This window comes from Schistocerca serialis, chromosome 8 (genome assembly GCF_023864345.2).
Source record: "Schistocerca serialis cubense isolate TAMUIC-IGC-003099 chromosome 8, iqSchSeri2.2, whole genome shotgun sequence".
NCBI lineage: Eukaryota > Metazoa > Arthropoda > Insecta > Orthoptera > Acrididae > Schistocerca > Schistocerca serialis.
This window is the reverse complement of record NC_064645.1, coordinates 408,237,691-408,255,733: the sequence shown is the minus strand read 5'-3', so window position 1 is coordinate 408,255,733 and position 18,043 is coordinate 408,237,691. Positions and strand designations below refer to the sequence as shown.

The following is an 18,043-nucleotide window of genomic DNA, read 5'->3' as shown; positions in this document are numbered from 1 at the left end:
GAATCTTCTTAATTAAACTCGGTGCTTGTTCCCAAGTCTTGTTAATATTATAGCTTCAATCTCGTCTGATGAAATCATCCTTGCTGCAAATTTCTACTGCCTCTCTAAACGACACTGTCTCAGTATTTGCAAGTCTTTGCAAAGATCCTGGTATATTCGTATTCCATAGCGTGATTCTCAGACAAACAGTGCTGTATGAGTGCTGACTCATTGGCATACATCAGTCGAGTGTGCGTCGGGTGTTCTTGGCAACGATATTCGACGGTGTGTGATATCTGTCCAATATATACCTACCCACACTGTCATGGAATCTGGTATACGTTTTCCTTTCAACCGAGATCCTCTTGGATGCTTCCCTATAATGCTAGTGTTCTATTGGGTGGGAAAAACAATTTTTACTCGGTGCTTCTTCAATATGCGTCTGATTTTTCCCGATCGTATACCATTGTACAGCATAAAGGCAATGACTGCCTCTTCCTCCGCGACGTCTTCCATCTCCACAGGTTGTACTGTTGTGGCGGGGCAGAGAATGCACCTGATCTGCCATACTGGGTACCCATTTTTTCTGAATACAGTTCTCAGGTGTTCCAAACTCTCTGGATCTGAAATGGTGTTTGCCTTGTGTACTAGTGGTTTTAGTGCCCCATTCCTCTCCAAAGTGTGGTGGCAGTGTCTGCATGCAAATACAGGTTAGTGGGTGTTTTCTTCTGATACATACTGTGGCCCAGGGTGCCATCAGTTCTTCTTGTGACCATGACATCCAGTAATGGTAATCTTCCTTCTGCTTTGGTCTCCATAGCGAATTTCATGTGGAGATGTATGGAGTTCAAATGTGAAAGGAAATCGAGGAGCTTGTCCTTTCTGCAGGGCCAGATGACAAACATATCATGTACCTAATGGAAAAAACACGTGGGTTTCCATTTGGATGAAATCAGGGCTTCCTCTTGGAAATACTCCAATACAAATATGCAGGTACCCAGAACGGCAGATTAGGTGCGCTCTCCACCCTACCACAACAGTACAATCTGTGGAGACAGAAGTAGTTGTGGAAGAAGGGGTGGCTACTGCCTTTATACCCTACACTGCCTTTATACCGTACACTGGTACACTATCGACAAAAATCGGATGCATACTGAAGAAGCACAAAGTAAAACCTGTCTTTTGATTTCCAAATGAAACACTAGTATTATTGAGAAACATCAAAGGTGATCTCGGTTTGCAGAAGGCCATCGTATACCAGATTCCACATCAACGTGGGAAGACACATATTGGACGGAAAGTGCACACCGTTGAAGATGTTGCTGCAGAATTCATTCTAGTCCTTAGACTTCAGTGGGGCAACATCTGTCGTGTACTAACAATAAACTTTAGAATGTTGTTTAAGGAGTTGAGTGTGATTAATGGGAACATAGTATAAAGAATGGGAAGACATGAAAGGTGAAAAATAATGGCTGGAACCAAGAGGAAATCACACATCAGTACAATTTTAAATCATTGTTGTAAGGTACTGATAAAGATTGTACAGATATTCATAAGATAATATACTACTTCATGTTGTGAGTTTCCAGTCCACTCAATTAAAGAATGAAACTTGATGCTGTACAAGAAGAAAAACCTCAATGTAAAAATAAAATTAATCCATCACATAAACTTGAATCCAGACAGAGCTGTGCAATCTGTGGAGTGTCAGTCGTTATTTTTTCTTTAGAGTCCAAGCAAAAGACAATAGGCTGCTTCAAAGGCTACACCGTAACTCGCGTCATCTGCATGCCTCACCCCATCCAAACACTTCCTCTGATGTTTGTCTTATATATTGATGTAGAACGACTCTAACTCAGATATTTTGGGAGAATTTGATTCGTTACTTTTGCTTAAGTCTGATAGAAACAGATTAGGTCACCTGGCTTGTGGAAGCTGGCAATTACTTAAAAACATTATAGGTCTTTGGTATCCTGTTACGAGTAATACACTTCACTGTCACTTAATTATTGTGGTAGTTATTAGCAGTGATGGCTCGTGCAGAATTTTACCAATGTTCTACAATGTGGCAGCCTATAGCATTCTGATGTACAAGGGTATTAATCATAACTAAATTGAATAGATTAATTTTATGTATATAAATTGAACTGTTCAATATAATGGAAGGAAACATTCCACGTGGGAAAAATTATATATAAAAACAAAGATGAGGTGACTTACCGAACAAAAGCGCTGGCAGGTCGATAGACACACAAACAAACACAAACATACACACAAAATTCAAGCTTTCGCAACAAACTGTTGCCTCATCAGGAAAGAGGGAAGGAGAGGGGAAGACGAAAGGAAGTGGGTTTTAAGGGAGAGGGTAAGGAGTCATTCCAATCCCGGGAGCGGAAAGACTTACCTTAGGGGGAAAAAAGGACAGGTATACACTCGCACACACGCACATATCCATCCACACATACAGACACAAGCAGACATATTTAAAGACAAAGAGTTTGGGCAGAGAATATGTCTGCTTGTGTCTGCATGTGCGGACGGACATGCGCGCGTGTGCGAGTGTATACCTGTCCCTCCCTCCCCCCAAGGCAAGTCCTTCCGCTCCCGGGACTGGAACGACTCCCCACCCTCTCCCCCAAAACCCACCTCCCCTCGTCCTCCCCTCTCCCCCCCTCCCCCCCGACGAGGCAACAGTCTGCTGCGAAAGCCCGAACTCTGCGTGTATGCCCGTGCTTGTCCGTGCGTCTATCGACACGCCAGCGCTCCCGTTCGGCAAGTCACCCCATCCTTGTTTTTTTTATATATATAAAAAAAAGATGAGGTGACTCACCGAACAAAAGCGCTGGCAGGTCGATAGACACACAAACAAACACACAAAATTCAAGCTTTCGCAACAACCTGTTGCCTCATCAGGAAAGAGGGAAGGAGAGGGGAAGACGAAAGGAAGTGGGTTTTAAGGGAGAAGGTAAGGAGTCATTCCAATCCCGGGAGCGGAAAGACTTACCTTAGGGGGGAAAAAAGGACAGGTATACACTCGCACACACGCACATATCCATCCACACATACAGACACAAGCAGACATATTTAAAGACAAAGAGTTTGGGCAGAGATGTCAGTCGAGGCAGAAGTGTAGAGGCAAAGAAGTTGTTGAAAGACAGGTGAGGTATGAGTGGCGGCAACTTGAAATTAGCGGAGATTGAGGCCTGGCAGATGACGAGAAGAGAGGATATACTGAAGGGCAAGTTCCCATCTCCGGAGTTCGGATAGGTTGGTGTTGGTGGGAAGTATCCAGATAACCCAGACGGTGTAACACTGTGCCAAGATGTGCTGGCTGTGCACCAAGGCATGTTTAGCCACAGGGTGATCCTCATTACCAACAAACACTGTCTGCCTGTGTCCATTCATGCGAATGGACAGTTTGTTGCTGGTCATTCCCACATAGAATGCATCACAGTGTAGGCAGGTCAGTTGGTAAATCAAGTGGGTGCTTTCACACGTGGCTCTGCCTTTGATCGTGTACACCTTCCGGGTTACAGGACTGGAGTAGGTGGTGGTGGTGGGAGGGTGCATGGGAGAGGTTTTGCATCGGGGGCGGTTACAAGGATAGGAGCCAGAGGGTAGGGAAGGTGGTTTCGGGATTTCATAGGGATGAACTAACAGGTTACGAAGGTTAGGTGGACGGCGGAAAGACACTCTTGGCGGAGTGGGGAGGATTTCATGAAGGATGATCTCATTTCAGGGCAGGATTTGAGGAAGTCGTATCACTGCTGGAGAGCCACATTCAGAGTCTGGTCCAGTCCCGGAAAGTATCCTGTCACAAGTGGGGCACTTTTGTGGTTCTTCTGTTGGGGATTCTGGGTTTGAGGGGATGAGGAAGTGGCTCTGGTTATTTGCTTCTGTACCAGGTCGGGAGGGTAGTTGCGGGATGCGAAAGCTGTTGTCAGGTTGTTGGTGTAATGATTCAGGGATTCCGGACTGGAGCAGATTCGTTTGCCACGAAGACCTAGGCTGTAGGGAAGGGACCGTTTGATGTGGAATGGGTGGCAGCTGTCATAATGGAGGTACTGTTGCTTGTTGGTGGGTTTGATGTGGACGGACGTGTGAAGTTGGCCATTGGACAGGTGGAGGTCAACGTCAAGGAAAGTGGCATGGGATTTGGAGTAGGACCAGGTGAATCTGATGGAACCAAAGGAGTTGAGGTTGGAGAGGAAATTCTGGAGTTCTTCTTCACTGTGAGTCCAGATCATGAAGATGTCATCAATAAATCTGTACCAAACTTTGGGTTGGCAGACTTGGGTAACCAAGAAGGCTTCCTCTAAGCGACCCATGAATAGGTTGGCATACGAGGGGGCCATCCTGGTACCCATGGCTGTTCCCTTTAATTGTTGGTATGTCTGGCCTTCAAAAGTGAAGAAGTTGTGGGTCAGGATGAAGCTGGCTAAGGTAATGAGGAAACAGGTTTTAGGTAGGGTGGCAGGTGATCGGCGTGAAAGGAAATGCTCCATCGCAGCGAGGCCCTGGACGTGCGGAATATTTGTGTATAAGGACGTGGCATCAATGGTTACAAGGATGGTTTCCGAGGGTAACAGATTGGGTAAGGATTCCAGGCGTTCAAGGAAGTGGTTGGTGTCCTTGATGAAGGATGGGAGACTGCATGTAATGGGTTGAAGGTGTTGATCTACGTAGGCAGAGATACGTTCTGTGGGGGCGTGGTAACCAGCTACAATGGGGCGGCCGGGATGATTGGGTTTGTGGATTTTAGGAAGAAGGTAGAAGGTAGGGGTGCGGGGTGTCGGTGGGGTCAGGAGGTTGATGGAGTCAGGTGAAAGGTTTTGCAGGGGGCCTAAGGTTCTGAGGATTCCTTGAAGCTCCGTCTGGACATCGGGAATGGGGTTACCTTGGCAAACTTTGTATGTGGTGTTGTCTGAAAGCTGACGCAGTCCCTCAGCCACATACTCCCGACGATCAAGTACCACGGTCGTGGAACCCTTGTCCGCCGGAAGAATGACGATGGATCGGTCAGCCTTCAGATCACGGATAGCCTGGGCTTCAGCAGTGGTGATGTTGGGTGTAGGATTAAGGTTTTTTAAGAAGGATTGAGATGCAAGGCTGGAAGTCAGAAATTCCTGGAAGGTTTGGAGAGGGTGATTTTGAGGAAGAGGAGGTGGGTCCCGCTGTGACAGAGGACGGAACTGTTCCAGGCAGGGTTCAATTTGGATGGTGTCTTGAGGAGTCGGATCATTAGGAGTAGGATTAGGATCATTTTTCTTCGTGACAAAGTGATACTTCCAGCAGAGAGTACGAGTGTAGGACAGTAAATCTTTGACGAGGGCTGTTTGGTTGAATCTGGGAGTGGGGCTGAAGGTGAGGCCTTTGGATAGGACAGAGGTTTCGGATTGGGAGAGAGATTTGGAGGACAGGTTAACTACTGAATTAGGGTGTTGTGGTTCCAGATTGTGTTGATCGGAATTTAGAGGTTTTGGAGGGAGTGGAGCTGGAAGTGGGAGATTGAGTAGATGGGAGAGACTGGGTTTGTGTGCAATGAGAGGAGGTTGAGGTTTGCTGGAAAGGTTGTGAAGGGTGAGTGAGTTGCCTTTCCGGAGGTGGGAAACCAGGAGATTGGATAGTTTTTTCAGGTGGAGGGTGGTATGCTGTTCTAATTTACGGTTGGCCTGTAGGAGGATGCTCTGAACAGCCGGTGTGGATGTGGGGGAGGAAAGATTAAGGACTTTTATTAAGGATAGGAGTAGACGGGTGTGTTCATTGGCTGAGTTGATGTGTAGGTGAAGGATTAGGTGGGTGAGGGCAATGGATTGTTCAGTTGGGAACTGGTATAGGGGGAGAGGGTGGGGAGTCGTTCCAGTCCCGGGAGCGGAAGGACTTGCCTTGGGGGGAGGGAGGGGCAGGTATACACTCGCACACACGCGCATGTCCGTCCGCTCATGCAGACACAAGCAGACATATTCTCTGCCCAAACTCTTTGTCTTTAAATATGTCTGCTTGTGTCTGTATGTGTGGATGGATATGTGCGTGTGTGCGAGTGTATACCTGTCCTTTTTTCCCCCTAAGGTAAGTCTTTCCGCTCCCGGGATTGGAATGACTCCTTACCCTCTCCCTTAAAACCCACTTCCTTTCGTCTTCCCCTCTCCTTCCCTCTTTCCTGATTAGGCAACAGTTTGTTGCGAAAGCTTGAATTTTGTGTGTTTGTTTGTGTTTGTTTGTGTGTCTATCGACCTGCCAGCGCTTTGGTTCGGTAAGTCACCTCATCTTTGTTTTTATATATAATTGAACTGTTCAGATATATTTAAATTTTATAATTAATTGTTTAACATAGTGAGGAATAAAATTAAAAAAGGTTGATGGAACCAGTGGGAATCAAATCTATGTAGCCAAATTCAGAGTCTGTGTCTTTAACTAATTGGCTACCACGCTGTTATGAGAATATCTGGTCAAAAATCCCTCATGTAAATCTTTAGAGAGCATTTTACCTTTCACTGTGGGACTCAGGCAAAATAAACTTGAAAGTGGCATCTACTTGCTTTGCCTCACAGAGTTTCAAACAATCGGTGAGCATCATTCCATAGTGTCCTGTTGATCGATTTGCGTTTGGAGATCATCTACCTAACTCCTTAAATCTCGCTTTTGCCTCCAAAGATCTACTGGAGAAGGGCTTCATTAGCAGATTGCATACAGAAAACACTTTCATACTAAAAGATGTTGACTTTTTCCATTTTGCTGTAGTAATTTTATTTGCTCATGGCTAGTTTCAGTTTTGCAGGCCATTCTCACTTGATGTGGTTCTGCAATTGAAAACTATGGGTTACATATTGTAATGTCAGCATCTGTAAATTTGTGTTGTCTATTAATTTGTAATTGTCAGGCTGTCAAACCAAGACAGGATTTGTAAACTAAAACAAATAGAAAACATTAAATTCAAGACACTGACATTTGAATAGGGAAGGCATATTTTTCTATTGCAGAACCACAAAATCAGTTTAGAATGGACCTGGAGGCTGAAACTAGTCATAAACAAATAAAATTAATACAGCAAACGTGGAAAATGCCACCTTCTTTTTAAAAATCCATTGCTTTAGTATCTATGAGGGGGGGGGGGGGGGAGAGACTTTCATATTAACTTTAATCATATACTCACTTTTTTAATGACCATCTATAACTTTTTGAGTTACAAAAGTAGTAATCATAACTAAATTGAATTTACTCATTTTATTTTAAAGAAATTTCTGCCATTTGACCATTAATTATTCATTTATTGTACACAATCATGACTTCGGCTTTGTAGTCTTTCTCAGGTGCATGTTGAAATGTTAAAAAGGTATCTGACCTGTCTGTATGTAAATTGAACTGCTTAAATATATCTAAATTTTATAATTAATGGATTAACATAACGAGGAGGAGAGGGGGGGGGGGGGGGGGAGGAGGGAGCATGGGATCAAATCTGAGTTCACGATTTGCCAGTCAGTGGCCTCCCACTTGCTCATGGAGCCATTATGGCAGCTACTCATCAAAAATCTCTCATACAGTACACTTGCACTATACATTAAAAGCAGTTTCAAAGATGAATACTGATTTAGTACTGTGAGCAAATTAGAACTTATATTGCCAGAAGGATGACGTCACATCAGAGCACCCACAGTCGAAAACAGACAGCTGTGTTCCTTGTCTGAGTTGATCTTAGTGTGGCTGAGCATCATTTGTCAGACAGAGAGCACTACAAACATGGTTTTGTTCATTTTATTTGCATACGAGCACACATTCAAAGAGAAATGGCATTATTTTAGTACAGTGTGCAGCCAGAATTCGATAAGAAAGAGCATAATTGAAGTGCAATATTTACAGAGTGCTGTAGCACAAATTACATGTACAACTGTTCCTCCCCTCACCCTCTTACTTTCCATCCCTGTAACCCATTTCTTTCCTTTTATCTACCTCCAGCTGACACACACACACACGCGCGCACACACACACACACACACACACACACCATATAAAGATTTGATGATTGTTCTTTTGGTTCACACTTAATCTAAGATGACTGACTAAGTCAGTATGGTGCAAGTAATAGGGTGTGTTTTACTGTTATTTTTGTATGCTCTCAGTATTTTGCCAGTAAGTTTTATAATACAGTATTCCACTTTTTTTCTGAATTAAAATTGGCTAATTTAATTTCTTCTTTTTAGTATGTCAGTATGTACAAAAAATGGTACATCCAGAATCATGTAGCATATTGCTGGAGGCAGATGGTATTGTTGGGACATCTACTAACATGGATCGTACAGAGGAAGTTGAAGGCTTGCAAGGGTGTGTGTCAACACTCCTTTTACCAAAAATGACAGATGTTAATATCACTACATTTTATGTTGATGAGACTGAACTCGATAAATTCAAACGGGTTAGTATGTCCTGACTATATTTGCCTTATAAGTGCATTGCATTATGCTTAGAGAATGCATACAGTGTGTGAAAAATAAAAAAGCACTGTGTCGAGCAAGACACATAATTGAACTGTGTTTTTCCACACTTGCTTTCTTTTTGTGGCCTCAGTTCAGATTTTATTACTACATTGTAAGACCGCCCACAATTTCTTCACACTGTGCATTAAATTTCTGAGTAAATTGTACTTTGTTGTTCTTTGCAACATATTCCCTGATCTGACCTCATACAGGTTCCATGATACTCAAATGTCAATGGTGTAACAAGTGTGACAAGGAAACATCACTAACTCGACCTCATATTTTAAGGAGAACAAAGCAAACTTTCAAGATGTCAGCCCCAGCAATACGCCCCGCAGGAAAATTTGAGACACTGTTGTGACAGAACACAGTTTTGATCTTCTGAATGTATGGCTTGTAAACATGAGTGCAAAGTATTTTACAGCGGAGTGACAACCAGAGCTTCCTGTTCTGTTCGCAGTATGTTGATGGCAAGAGAAGGGGAGGAAGAAGAAGGGAGTCACTTCAGCTGAACATGTTTTGGAATCTTGGATGAGAGCCCTTATTTTACATGAAAGGCATACATAATATGTGTACCTCGCGCAAGTACACACTCAGTGTTGCCTGAAAATCAAAATGAATAAACAAACATAAGCAACTGAAGAATTGTTATGAAATAGAGTTAATTTATTTACAATTTAATCATGCCAGTCACATTGAAGAATAGTGCAGCTCGTGTGAGAGTAGTTGACTTTAACAATGTTAGTTTTCAATTCAAAGAAAATAACACACAACAGTGATGTTAATAATCGAATAATGTTACGCTATTTTTTTTTAACAACACTCTCATACATTTCATTAATATGAACTGCATTTGTGAATCAGAACATAAAAGTTTTCAAAGTAAAGAGATTTTGGCACCAACTACAGGCTAGAAACCATGCACTGTGATACAATGTACAAAACACTACCACTTGTTTGTTCAGCGACATTATGATTACGAACCTCTTACTCACTCTATTGTACAGTACTCCATTGCCGGACATTAGGTGCCCGCAGAGGGCCGGAACAAGGGACAGACAGACACTGCACGCAAAGTTTAAAAGCTGTACATTTAGAAGGTCATAACTGCATACTTTCAGAATTGTGCCTCAAATTTTCACACATGAGCTGCTATGGCTTATGTCTTGGATGTGTGCTTTGTTTACTTAAAATATGAGGTTGAGTTGGTGATGTTTGCTTGTCAGTCCCCTTTTCCAGTTTAGCTACAATTGACAGAGTTAAGTGACGTTCATTTTGATCTGTAAGATGTACGCAATACACTTTTCACAGGTCAGCATGTTGATGAATCAGCAGTGCCTGTGGTGCAAGTTTTTTTGAAGTGCACCCTTTCTTCCAGCGGTAACAGTTGAGTAGGTCTTGGAAGTAATCTGCTAGTATCATTCAATTCTCTTTAGTATTCAACTTTAATATTCCGGTTGCTTGAAGAAGACGCAGTGTTGGTGGTTGGTAATAAGATAAGTTCTCCTTAAAGGTCTTGTCAAAATTTCTAGTATTGTTTTGGAGGAAGTCTTCTTCTATTTCTATGAATCTCGTTTTGTTATAAACTCATTTTTCTCTGTGCATGGTTTAGGAGTTTATTTTCTTTCTCTGTAGAAAATACTCCCCTTTTTTCAGTAGTTCTGTGTCTGTTCCTCTGATTCAGAGTTTGATTCGGCCACGTGTAACTTTAATGTCGGTTGTGTTTGACCATCTGCAATCTTGTGGATCTTTCTCACATGTGTTGTGTAAGAGAATATTGGTGTCAAGACGTTCAGCACCCATCCTTGGAAAGCACTTGATTTTGTGTCTAGATCTGTTGGGCTGGAACATCACTTTTTGTATAAAATAATGATTCAAATCAAAAACTGATCTTCACATTCGGATGTTTAGGATTTCAGTCATATTTTTTCTGCAAACAGTGTGATCAATTTGGAATTTCCTTTGTAAAGGGATTGAGGATTTTCAAGTTTTCTTTTTATGTGGAGCTCTTTCAAGATACTTTTCCATGAGTTTCAAATCCTAAGTTTTGCTGAAGCTCAAGGCACACTCCACTATTATTCTTCAGCACTTGTTAATGTAGTATGCCACTAAACTTACAAATTGTAAAAAGTAATAAAGTTACTTTACAGACGTTCCTAATATTGTTCTTCTGAAAGTCTTCTTCAGTTAGTGATAGCTGTAAGTTTGAAAGAAACCAGCTACCACTAATTGAAGAAGGCTCCCAAAAAAAACAGCACTAGGAACTTCTATAGAACTTTTAAACAAAGCCTCCAGACGTACCAACCACCTACCATTTGCTTCAAGAATGAATTTGAAAAATTAGCCCCAAATAACAAAGAAAACTGTGAAATATTAGCAAGCTATTTCAATGCAATGGCAAATTGTGAGGAAACAAGAGCAAGCTTTCCAGAACAGAATCCAGGATGCACTCGCACAAACTCAGAACCACCCAGCATGGATGAAACCCAAATATCTTTAAAGACCTGAAGGAAGACAAGGCCCACAAGGAAGATTCATAAACTGCTGAAATGTGGAAAATGGCAGATGCAGGAATGGTCAAGAAGCTACATGGAGTCTTTCAAAAATGTGGAAAACGGAAGCTATTTGAGAAGACTAGAAAATAACATTGATCACCCAATCCACAAAAAAAGGAGATAAAACTGAACACAACAACTATAGAACAATATCCCTCCTTCCAATGACTTACAAAATTCTTTCAAAATCATTACAAAAACAGCCTGGATCGGCAATTAGGAGAGTATCAAGGAGGGTTTAGAAAAGGACGATCCTGTGTGGAACAAATTTTAAATCTGAAATTCATAATCAGGTATAGAAGAATGAGATTTAAAAGCATTTATATAACATTTGTAGACTTAAAAAAAGCACATGATTGAATTGACAGGAAAACATTATCTAACACCTTAAAAGAGCTTGGAGCTTACAACAGATCAGTGGCAATCATGAAAGACACACTAACAAATGCAAAAGGCAAAATTTTTAGGCAAAACCTCCATGGCTTTTTAGGTCGAAACTTGTGTGAAAGGCAGGGATGTGACTGTCCCCACTGCTGTTCAGTTGTGTGCTAGAAGTGGTAATCAGGTAATGGAGGAAAAGAACAGAAGGAGAAGGAATTAGAAGAATCACAATTGGGTGAGTTTTGATTGTCTGGTTTTTGTAGATAATCTTGCAATCTTTGTTGAATCTGTAGTAGATGCAACAGTGCAGATAAATCTCCTAAAAGAGACAGCTTCAAAAACAGACCTAAATATATCTTTTGGAAGAACAGAATACGTAACAGATGTGAAGATGGCACAGAAGTATATGGAAACTGATTATGGCAGAATAAGAAAGGCTACAAAATTTAAATATCTAGATGAAATAATACAACCAAATGCTCAACTAACAAAAAACCTGCATAACAAGAAATCTATTTCCATAAATGAAAAACTTCAATACTAAGATATTGTCATTAAACCAGAATGCCTTTACGCGTCAGAATATCTTTCATTAAATACAGCCAGACAATCAGGTGTAATAGAAAAGAAGAAAAGGAAAATAATAACGAAAATTTTGGGAACAAAATATGAGAATGAAAAATGGAAATTAAGAAGTAATAAGGTAGTCCATGAAAAAATAGAACAAATATCAGACATTATGAGGAAGAGAAGAGTTGCATTTATGGGCACGTAAAAAGGCTAGATGAAAATAGGATAACAAAAAGAATTTTTAACTTCTTTGATAGAAACTGCAGAACGTCAATGACGTGCATAAAAGAAGTTAAATCAGATCTGAGGGAAATTCAAATAATGGAGGAAGAAGTAGATAGAAAAAGGTTCAGAGCAAAAGTAAACAAAAGCTTCCAGGAGAAAACAAAGGAAAATATAGGTGCAACATGCGGACAGAAGAAAGAAGAGAAAAACACAGAGAAAGAATGAAAAATTACTACAAAGAAAGAAAGGAGGAAAAGAAGAATACATAAGTTACCTCATGAAGTCCCTAGTAGGCCAAACCTTTTTTTTTTTTTTTCAATACACATTTTCATCTTTAGGTGGCACACAAAAATGTAAACAGTTCAGAGATAGAACAGATGTAGAAATACAGCACCATGTACATCACAGAACATTCATTACCAGTTTAGATTTTGATTCCATGATGTGCTAACAAATATATCGTTTAAATCTTTACAGTCTTTTTGACAAAGAATATCATTATCATAAACAAGTAAAAAAGTACTTAGAAACCTAAATTCAGCACATTTATTTGTTAGTGTAATGATTTGGTAATTTGGGAATTGTTTTCATGATTTAGGCCACTCTAAAATGTAAAAGTTACAGTGTATCATTTAGTATACTTGGGCATACTCTCCACCTTTTCAAACCTGAATTTTTTCTAGAGGAAGGAAAATTTTTCTTTACCTGGTAATGTCCTTAGATGATTTTGTAAAATGATCGTAGATGCAAGGTTTATACAGAAATATGTACCCGTTTTCAAAATATGCTTTGTACACATGGCTTCATTTTGTGACTAAAATAACTAATTATGAAAAATTCTCTGTTCTAATAAATATTAAAGTGATCATTCAATAACTAGCATACAAAATAAAAATAACAGTATTCATTTATAGAGTGTGTTGTGGTGGTCATGTGCTGCTGCACACTGCTCCAATGACTTGCTGATATTTCTATAGTGATGCCCAACAGTTTGCAGCATTTGCACATGATGAAAGGGTTGGACATTCACAAATGTGTATCTCAGGTTTTAATTGCGAAAAAACACTTCTGTTGTAGTGAAGACACAGTAAAAGTTAATGTACACAGTTGCCTGAAAGGATTAAAAAAAGTTCGTCACCACTGTCTCAGCTTTGTCATTGAATATTTTCTGCCAATGCTTTCTGTTATGAATAAGAAATTCAAGTCCTTTATAGAATTCAGTTTGTAGTTTTGTTTATTTTATGAAATGTTATTAGATCATTATCTCTGTCAAAAGCATGTCTTGTTTCATTAATGTGATTGGCCATTATTGTTTAAAATTTTAATTTATTTCTGATATCATAAAATTTCCCGACCACAGTCCAGCACGTATGACATAAAGGTACTAGGTTTCCATAGGGTCATTGGGTAGCACCACTACATGTCCTCCCGCCCCCCCACCCCTCCCCCTTCGCCTATCCCCATAGGATGTGAACACGCGCTCAAGGTAGTCCTCTGGAGTTGTACCTCTAAACAAGATATTGTCAAGGTGTACTTCACAGTTGGAATATCTTGCAATTAATCCATGGTTCAAATGGCTCTGAGCACTATGGGACTTAACATCTATGGTCATCAGTCCCCTAGAACTTAGAACTACTTAAACCTAACTAACCTAAGGACAGCACACAACACCCAGCCATCACGAGGCAGAGAAAATCCCTGACCCCGCCGGGAATCGAACCCGGGAACCCGGGCGTGGGAAGCGAGAACGCTACCGCACGACCACGAGATGCGGGCAATTAATCCATGAAACAGTGGAATATGGCAGAGTGAAGAGATTCTGAAAGAATACTGATTACAGTGCTAAAAGCCATGTGGTGTACTGAGCATTAGATTAGCTTGTGATGCTACATCCCAGGAAATTTAAAATACTGTATGCATCTGTAAGGTCAGTTTTACTGAATAAGGCGGTGTGACCTCATTTTACAAAGAGTTTATCCAGGGTCAAGTGTGTATAAATTTCCACTTCTGATTGTGCATTTATTGTTACTTTAACATTACCACTAAGTCTGAAAGTGATGGGTTTATGTACTATCACCAATGGAGTGGCACATTAATTATGGGGATTAGGCATTAACACATCATAGTGACTCTGTCCAGTTCTGTTTTGAATGAACATCTTATAGAGAAAAGGACACCAAGCAAGCTCTAAGGAAGCTCGAAGAAGTTGTCGTCTTAAGAGTAACGTGAGCTTCAACATCAGTCACCTTACATAACTTAGGTGAGATGATTTGAGCATATCTATTGCAGAGAGTCTTTAGGGTGGCCTAAGTTCCTTCAGATTGTGTGACATTTACTGTTTCATGAAATAAATCTAAAAGCTTGGAAAGGGTCAATCCCAAAAATGTTGTCCAGTTTTGGGTCAGTTACCACAAGAAATTGTACTGCGAGAGTAACTTGGCTATGTTGTTGTTGTGGTCTTCAGTCTGAAAACTGAAGCTCTCCACACTGTTCTGCCCTGCGCAAGCCTCTTCATCTGTGAATAACTACTGCAACTTCATCCATTGGAACCTGCTCTGTATATTCAGGCCTTAATATGCCTCTACAATTTTCAGTGTTTTCCCTGCCCCCCCCCCCCCCTCCTCCCCTCCCCCACACACAAACATACTCTCATTCACTCTTCACTCAAAGGCGACCCCAGGGTTCCTGAGCTGGGGACTGGTAAGCGCCACCAGTCCTCTGTCACCGTAAGCTCTGGTCATACTTCAACGACCACCATGCGGCGCAGCGGTGGAATGTTGTGTGTTTCGGAGAAGAGGGGTTTTGGCTTAACTGCCTGGACTGCGAGGAAGGTACTCACCTCTATAAAAAACCCTCAACCTCAAGGTGTGCTACATGCTGAGGAGGTGAATGGCTGTTGAGGTGAAACAGTCTTTAGCTAGCAACCTCTGGGGCACGTGCCGCACCCCAGTTGAATCAGGCTTGCTCAGGCATGCAGGGCTCCGTCTGGGTCGACGGTTGTTTCCTTAGCGTCTCATGGGATCCTTATGGAACTGTCTCATGAAACTACTACTCCTGACGGGACTCCTCAAAGAGAGCTCAGTTGGTCAGTCCTCCCGAAAAGAAGTCTCCAAGCATTAGAAACAGGGCATTAGTGTGCCATAACACTTTCATTGTAATCAAACAAAATGGGGGAAGCTTTGAGAAGATATACCCTTTCTATATTAACAAGGCATTGGAAGGTATTGCTTAGTCTCTGAAAAGTGTCAAACAACTACGTAATGGAACGCTTTTCGTTGAAACTGCTAATTCCACCCAAATATCTAAGCTTTTGGGATGTAAGGCCTTAGGTGACTACCCAATCAAGGCTGAATTGCATAACATGCGTAACTATAGTAAGGGTGTGGTTACCTGCTCCAATATAATGGAGATGGACCCCATGGAGTTGCATGAAGATTGGGAGAATGTGGGCATCACAGCGGTGCAGAATTATATGAGGAGAGTCAATGGCAAATTGGAAAAATCGGCAACATTTATTCTAACGTCTAGTACTCCTGAATTACCTGAACATATCCTTGCCGGCTATATCCGCCTTAAGGTTCGCCCGTTTGTTCCTAACCCTATGCGATGCTATAAATGTAAAAGATTTGCCCATACCAATATGGGATGTAACTTCATGTGGTAATTGTGGAGGCTCTGCTCACGAGTCAGGGACTTCTTGTACACTTCCTCCGAAATGTGTTAACTGCTCTGGGGATCACCCAGCATGGAGCAGAAAGTGTGGGGTTTAAAACGAGGAAAGGAAAATTCAAGAGTTGAAAGTACAGAGATGCATACCCTATGATGAAGCTAAAAAGGCTCACAAAGCCATGCAACCACCGGTTTTTGCAACTTCTTTTGCATCAGCCCTTAAAACACCAATAGCTAAGTGTGATGCCTCCACACAAACTCAGACCACAGATTCAAGTACGAGCACATGCACTTGTCGCTGTACCTGTGAGGGAAACGCTCCACTTGCAACTGATGTCTCTTGAAAGCCATCAGCAGTAGACTTACCACGTAAGCCACATACCACTCCCCAGCTTCAGAAGCCATCTAAGCCATCCCAGCAACCTAGGCACCCTCCTCCTCCTATCAGTAAAGAAAAATGTCCTCCTAAAAGTAGTTCTAAGTCCAAGAAAGCGGTAGGTAAGCCTTTGGATTGAAGAGTGCACTCCCTTTCTGATGGTGACTATGCTCTTGAAGATATGGACTTCCAATCAGAGGAACTAGAGAATTTGAAACCGACTAAGGTTCCCTCTGACCTCCCCAATAAATCACTGCCTCTGAGGGAGAAAGGAAAGAACCACCATTGCTAACCACTGGCTCCCATAGGGACTTCTGTGTTGCAGTGGAATTTGAATGGATATCACATTTGGAAGAATTGCAGCTGCTGGTCCAGGATCAACCTTTCTGCATCTGCTTACAAGAAAAGCAATTTAAAGCCACAGACACACTCACACCTACATTACGGGGCTACCATATATACAGGAAAGACAACACTACTGTAGGCGGGGCTAAAGGTGCAGTGGCTATTTTTCTTTTTTCTTGATGACAGATACCACTCCTCTCCTGTCCCCCTTACCATGACCATCCAGGCAATTGCTGTGAAAGTTCTCTCACCGTTTACTATCACAGTGTGTTCTTTGTACCTGCCCCCCCCCCCCCCCCCCCATGATGCTTTGGATGCGGACGCACTGGCAGACCTCTTCCAGGCACTCCCACCCCCATTCCTTCTTGTGGGGGACTTCAATGCCCACAATGTGCTGTGGGGCTCGGCAACTACTTGCTCCAGGTGTTGGCTGATCGAGCGACTCATCCATTCTGAGGGTATCTGCCTTCTGAACGCGGGTCAGCTGACACTTGTCCACAGCTACATGGTCTTTTTCAGCTATTGATCTTTGCTTTTGTTCCTCAGCTATTGCTGATTCAGTTCAGTGGGAAGTGGCTCCAGATTTACATTCTAGTGACCACTTCCCAGTGTGGATTCGTCTGCCGCCTAGGACAGTGACCAGCAGAAGACCACACAGGTGGATGATACAAAGGGCAAATTGGTTACAGTAGAGTCGACAGGCTACTTTTGAACAAAAGGATTGTGCACAAGTGACGGTGGCCCATATCACTCATGAGATCCAAAGGGCTGCTGCAGAGTCCATCCCCAGGTCTAGTAACCACCTCAGATGGAGGCCTGTAACTTGGCGGAATGACAACTGTCGATTTGCAATCAGGGCCAGATGGACAGCTCTTCAGAACTTCCAACGGTGTCCAATTTCAGACAATCTTCATGTCTTCAGGTCTGCAAGAGCACATGCAAGGTGAGTTATCAAAGAACGGAACAGGACTTCCTGGAGGGAATTCGTGACTTCCATTAATCGGTCCACTTCCCCTGTGCATGTTTGGGAATCAATAAGGTAGATTTCAGGCAAGGCTAGTCCACATCCCCATAGGGCCTTGTCAAATAATGGGGTCTTGGTGGACACGCCAGAAGAGATGGCTCACATTTTCGCTGAACACTTGTACTGTTACTAAGTCATCCAGATAAACTCCTGCTGTTCAGGTATTCCGTCGGACTGCAGAGATGAGGAAGTTCAATTTTTTCTCACATAATGAAGAAGTCTACAACCTTCCATTCTCCATGTGGGAACTGGAATCAGCTTTATCTGCAGCCAGAGACACTACTCCAGGACCTGATGAGATCCATTATACCATGCTTCGTCATTTGTGCCGTGAAGCGAAAGGTCAGCTCCTCTCTTGTTTCAATCAGATTTGGTTTGACGGACAGTACCCCACGGCTTGGAAGGAGGCAGTCTTAATTCCATTCTGGAAACGAGGTAAGGACCGTAG

At 42.1% G+C, this 18,043-nt stretch overlaps 1 protein-coding gene across 2 annotated transcripts in view; it reads left to right on the top strand.

Annotated features, from left to right (window-relative positions):
• LOC126416705 (F-box only protein 22-like) overlaps positions 1–18,043 on the top strand; it is a 231,723-nt gene that overhangs the window by 119,240 nt on the left and 94,440 nt on the right. For both annotated transcript variants that reach the window (XM_050084518.1, XM_050084517.1), the window contains exon 6: positions 8,178–8,389. In XM_050084518.1, the coding sequence (XP_049940475.1) occupies positions 8,178–8,389 (212 nt within the window). The remainder of the gene's footprint in view (positions 1–8,177; positions 8,390–18,043) is intronic.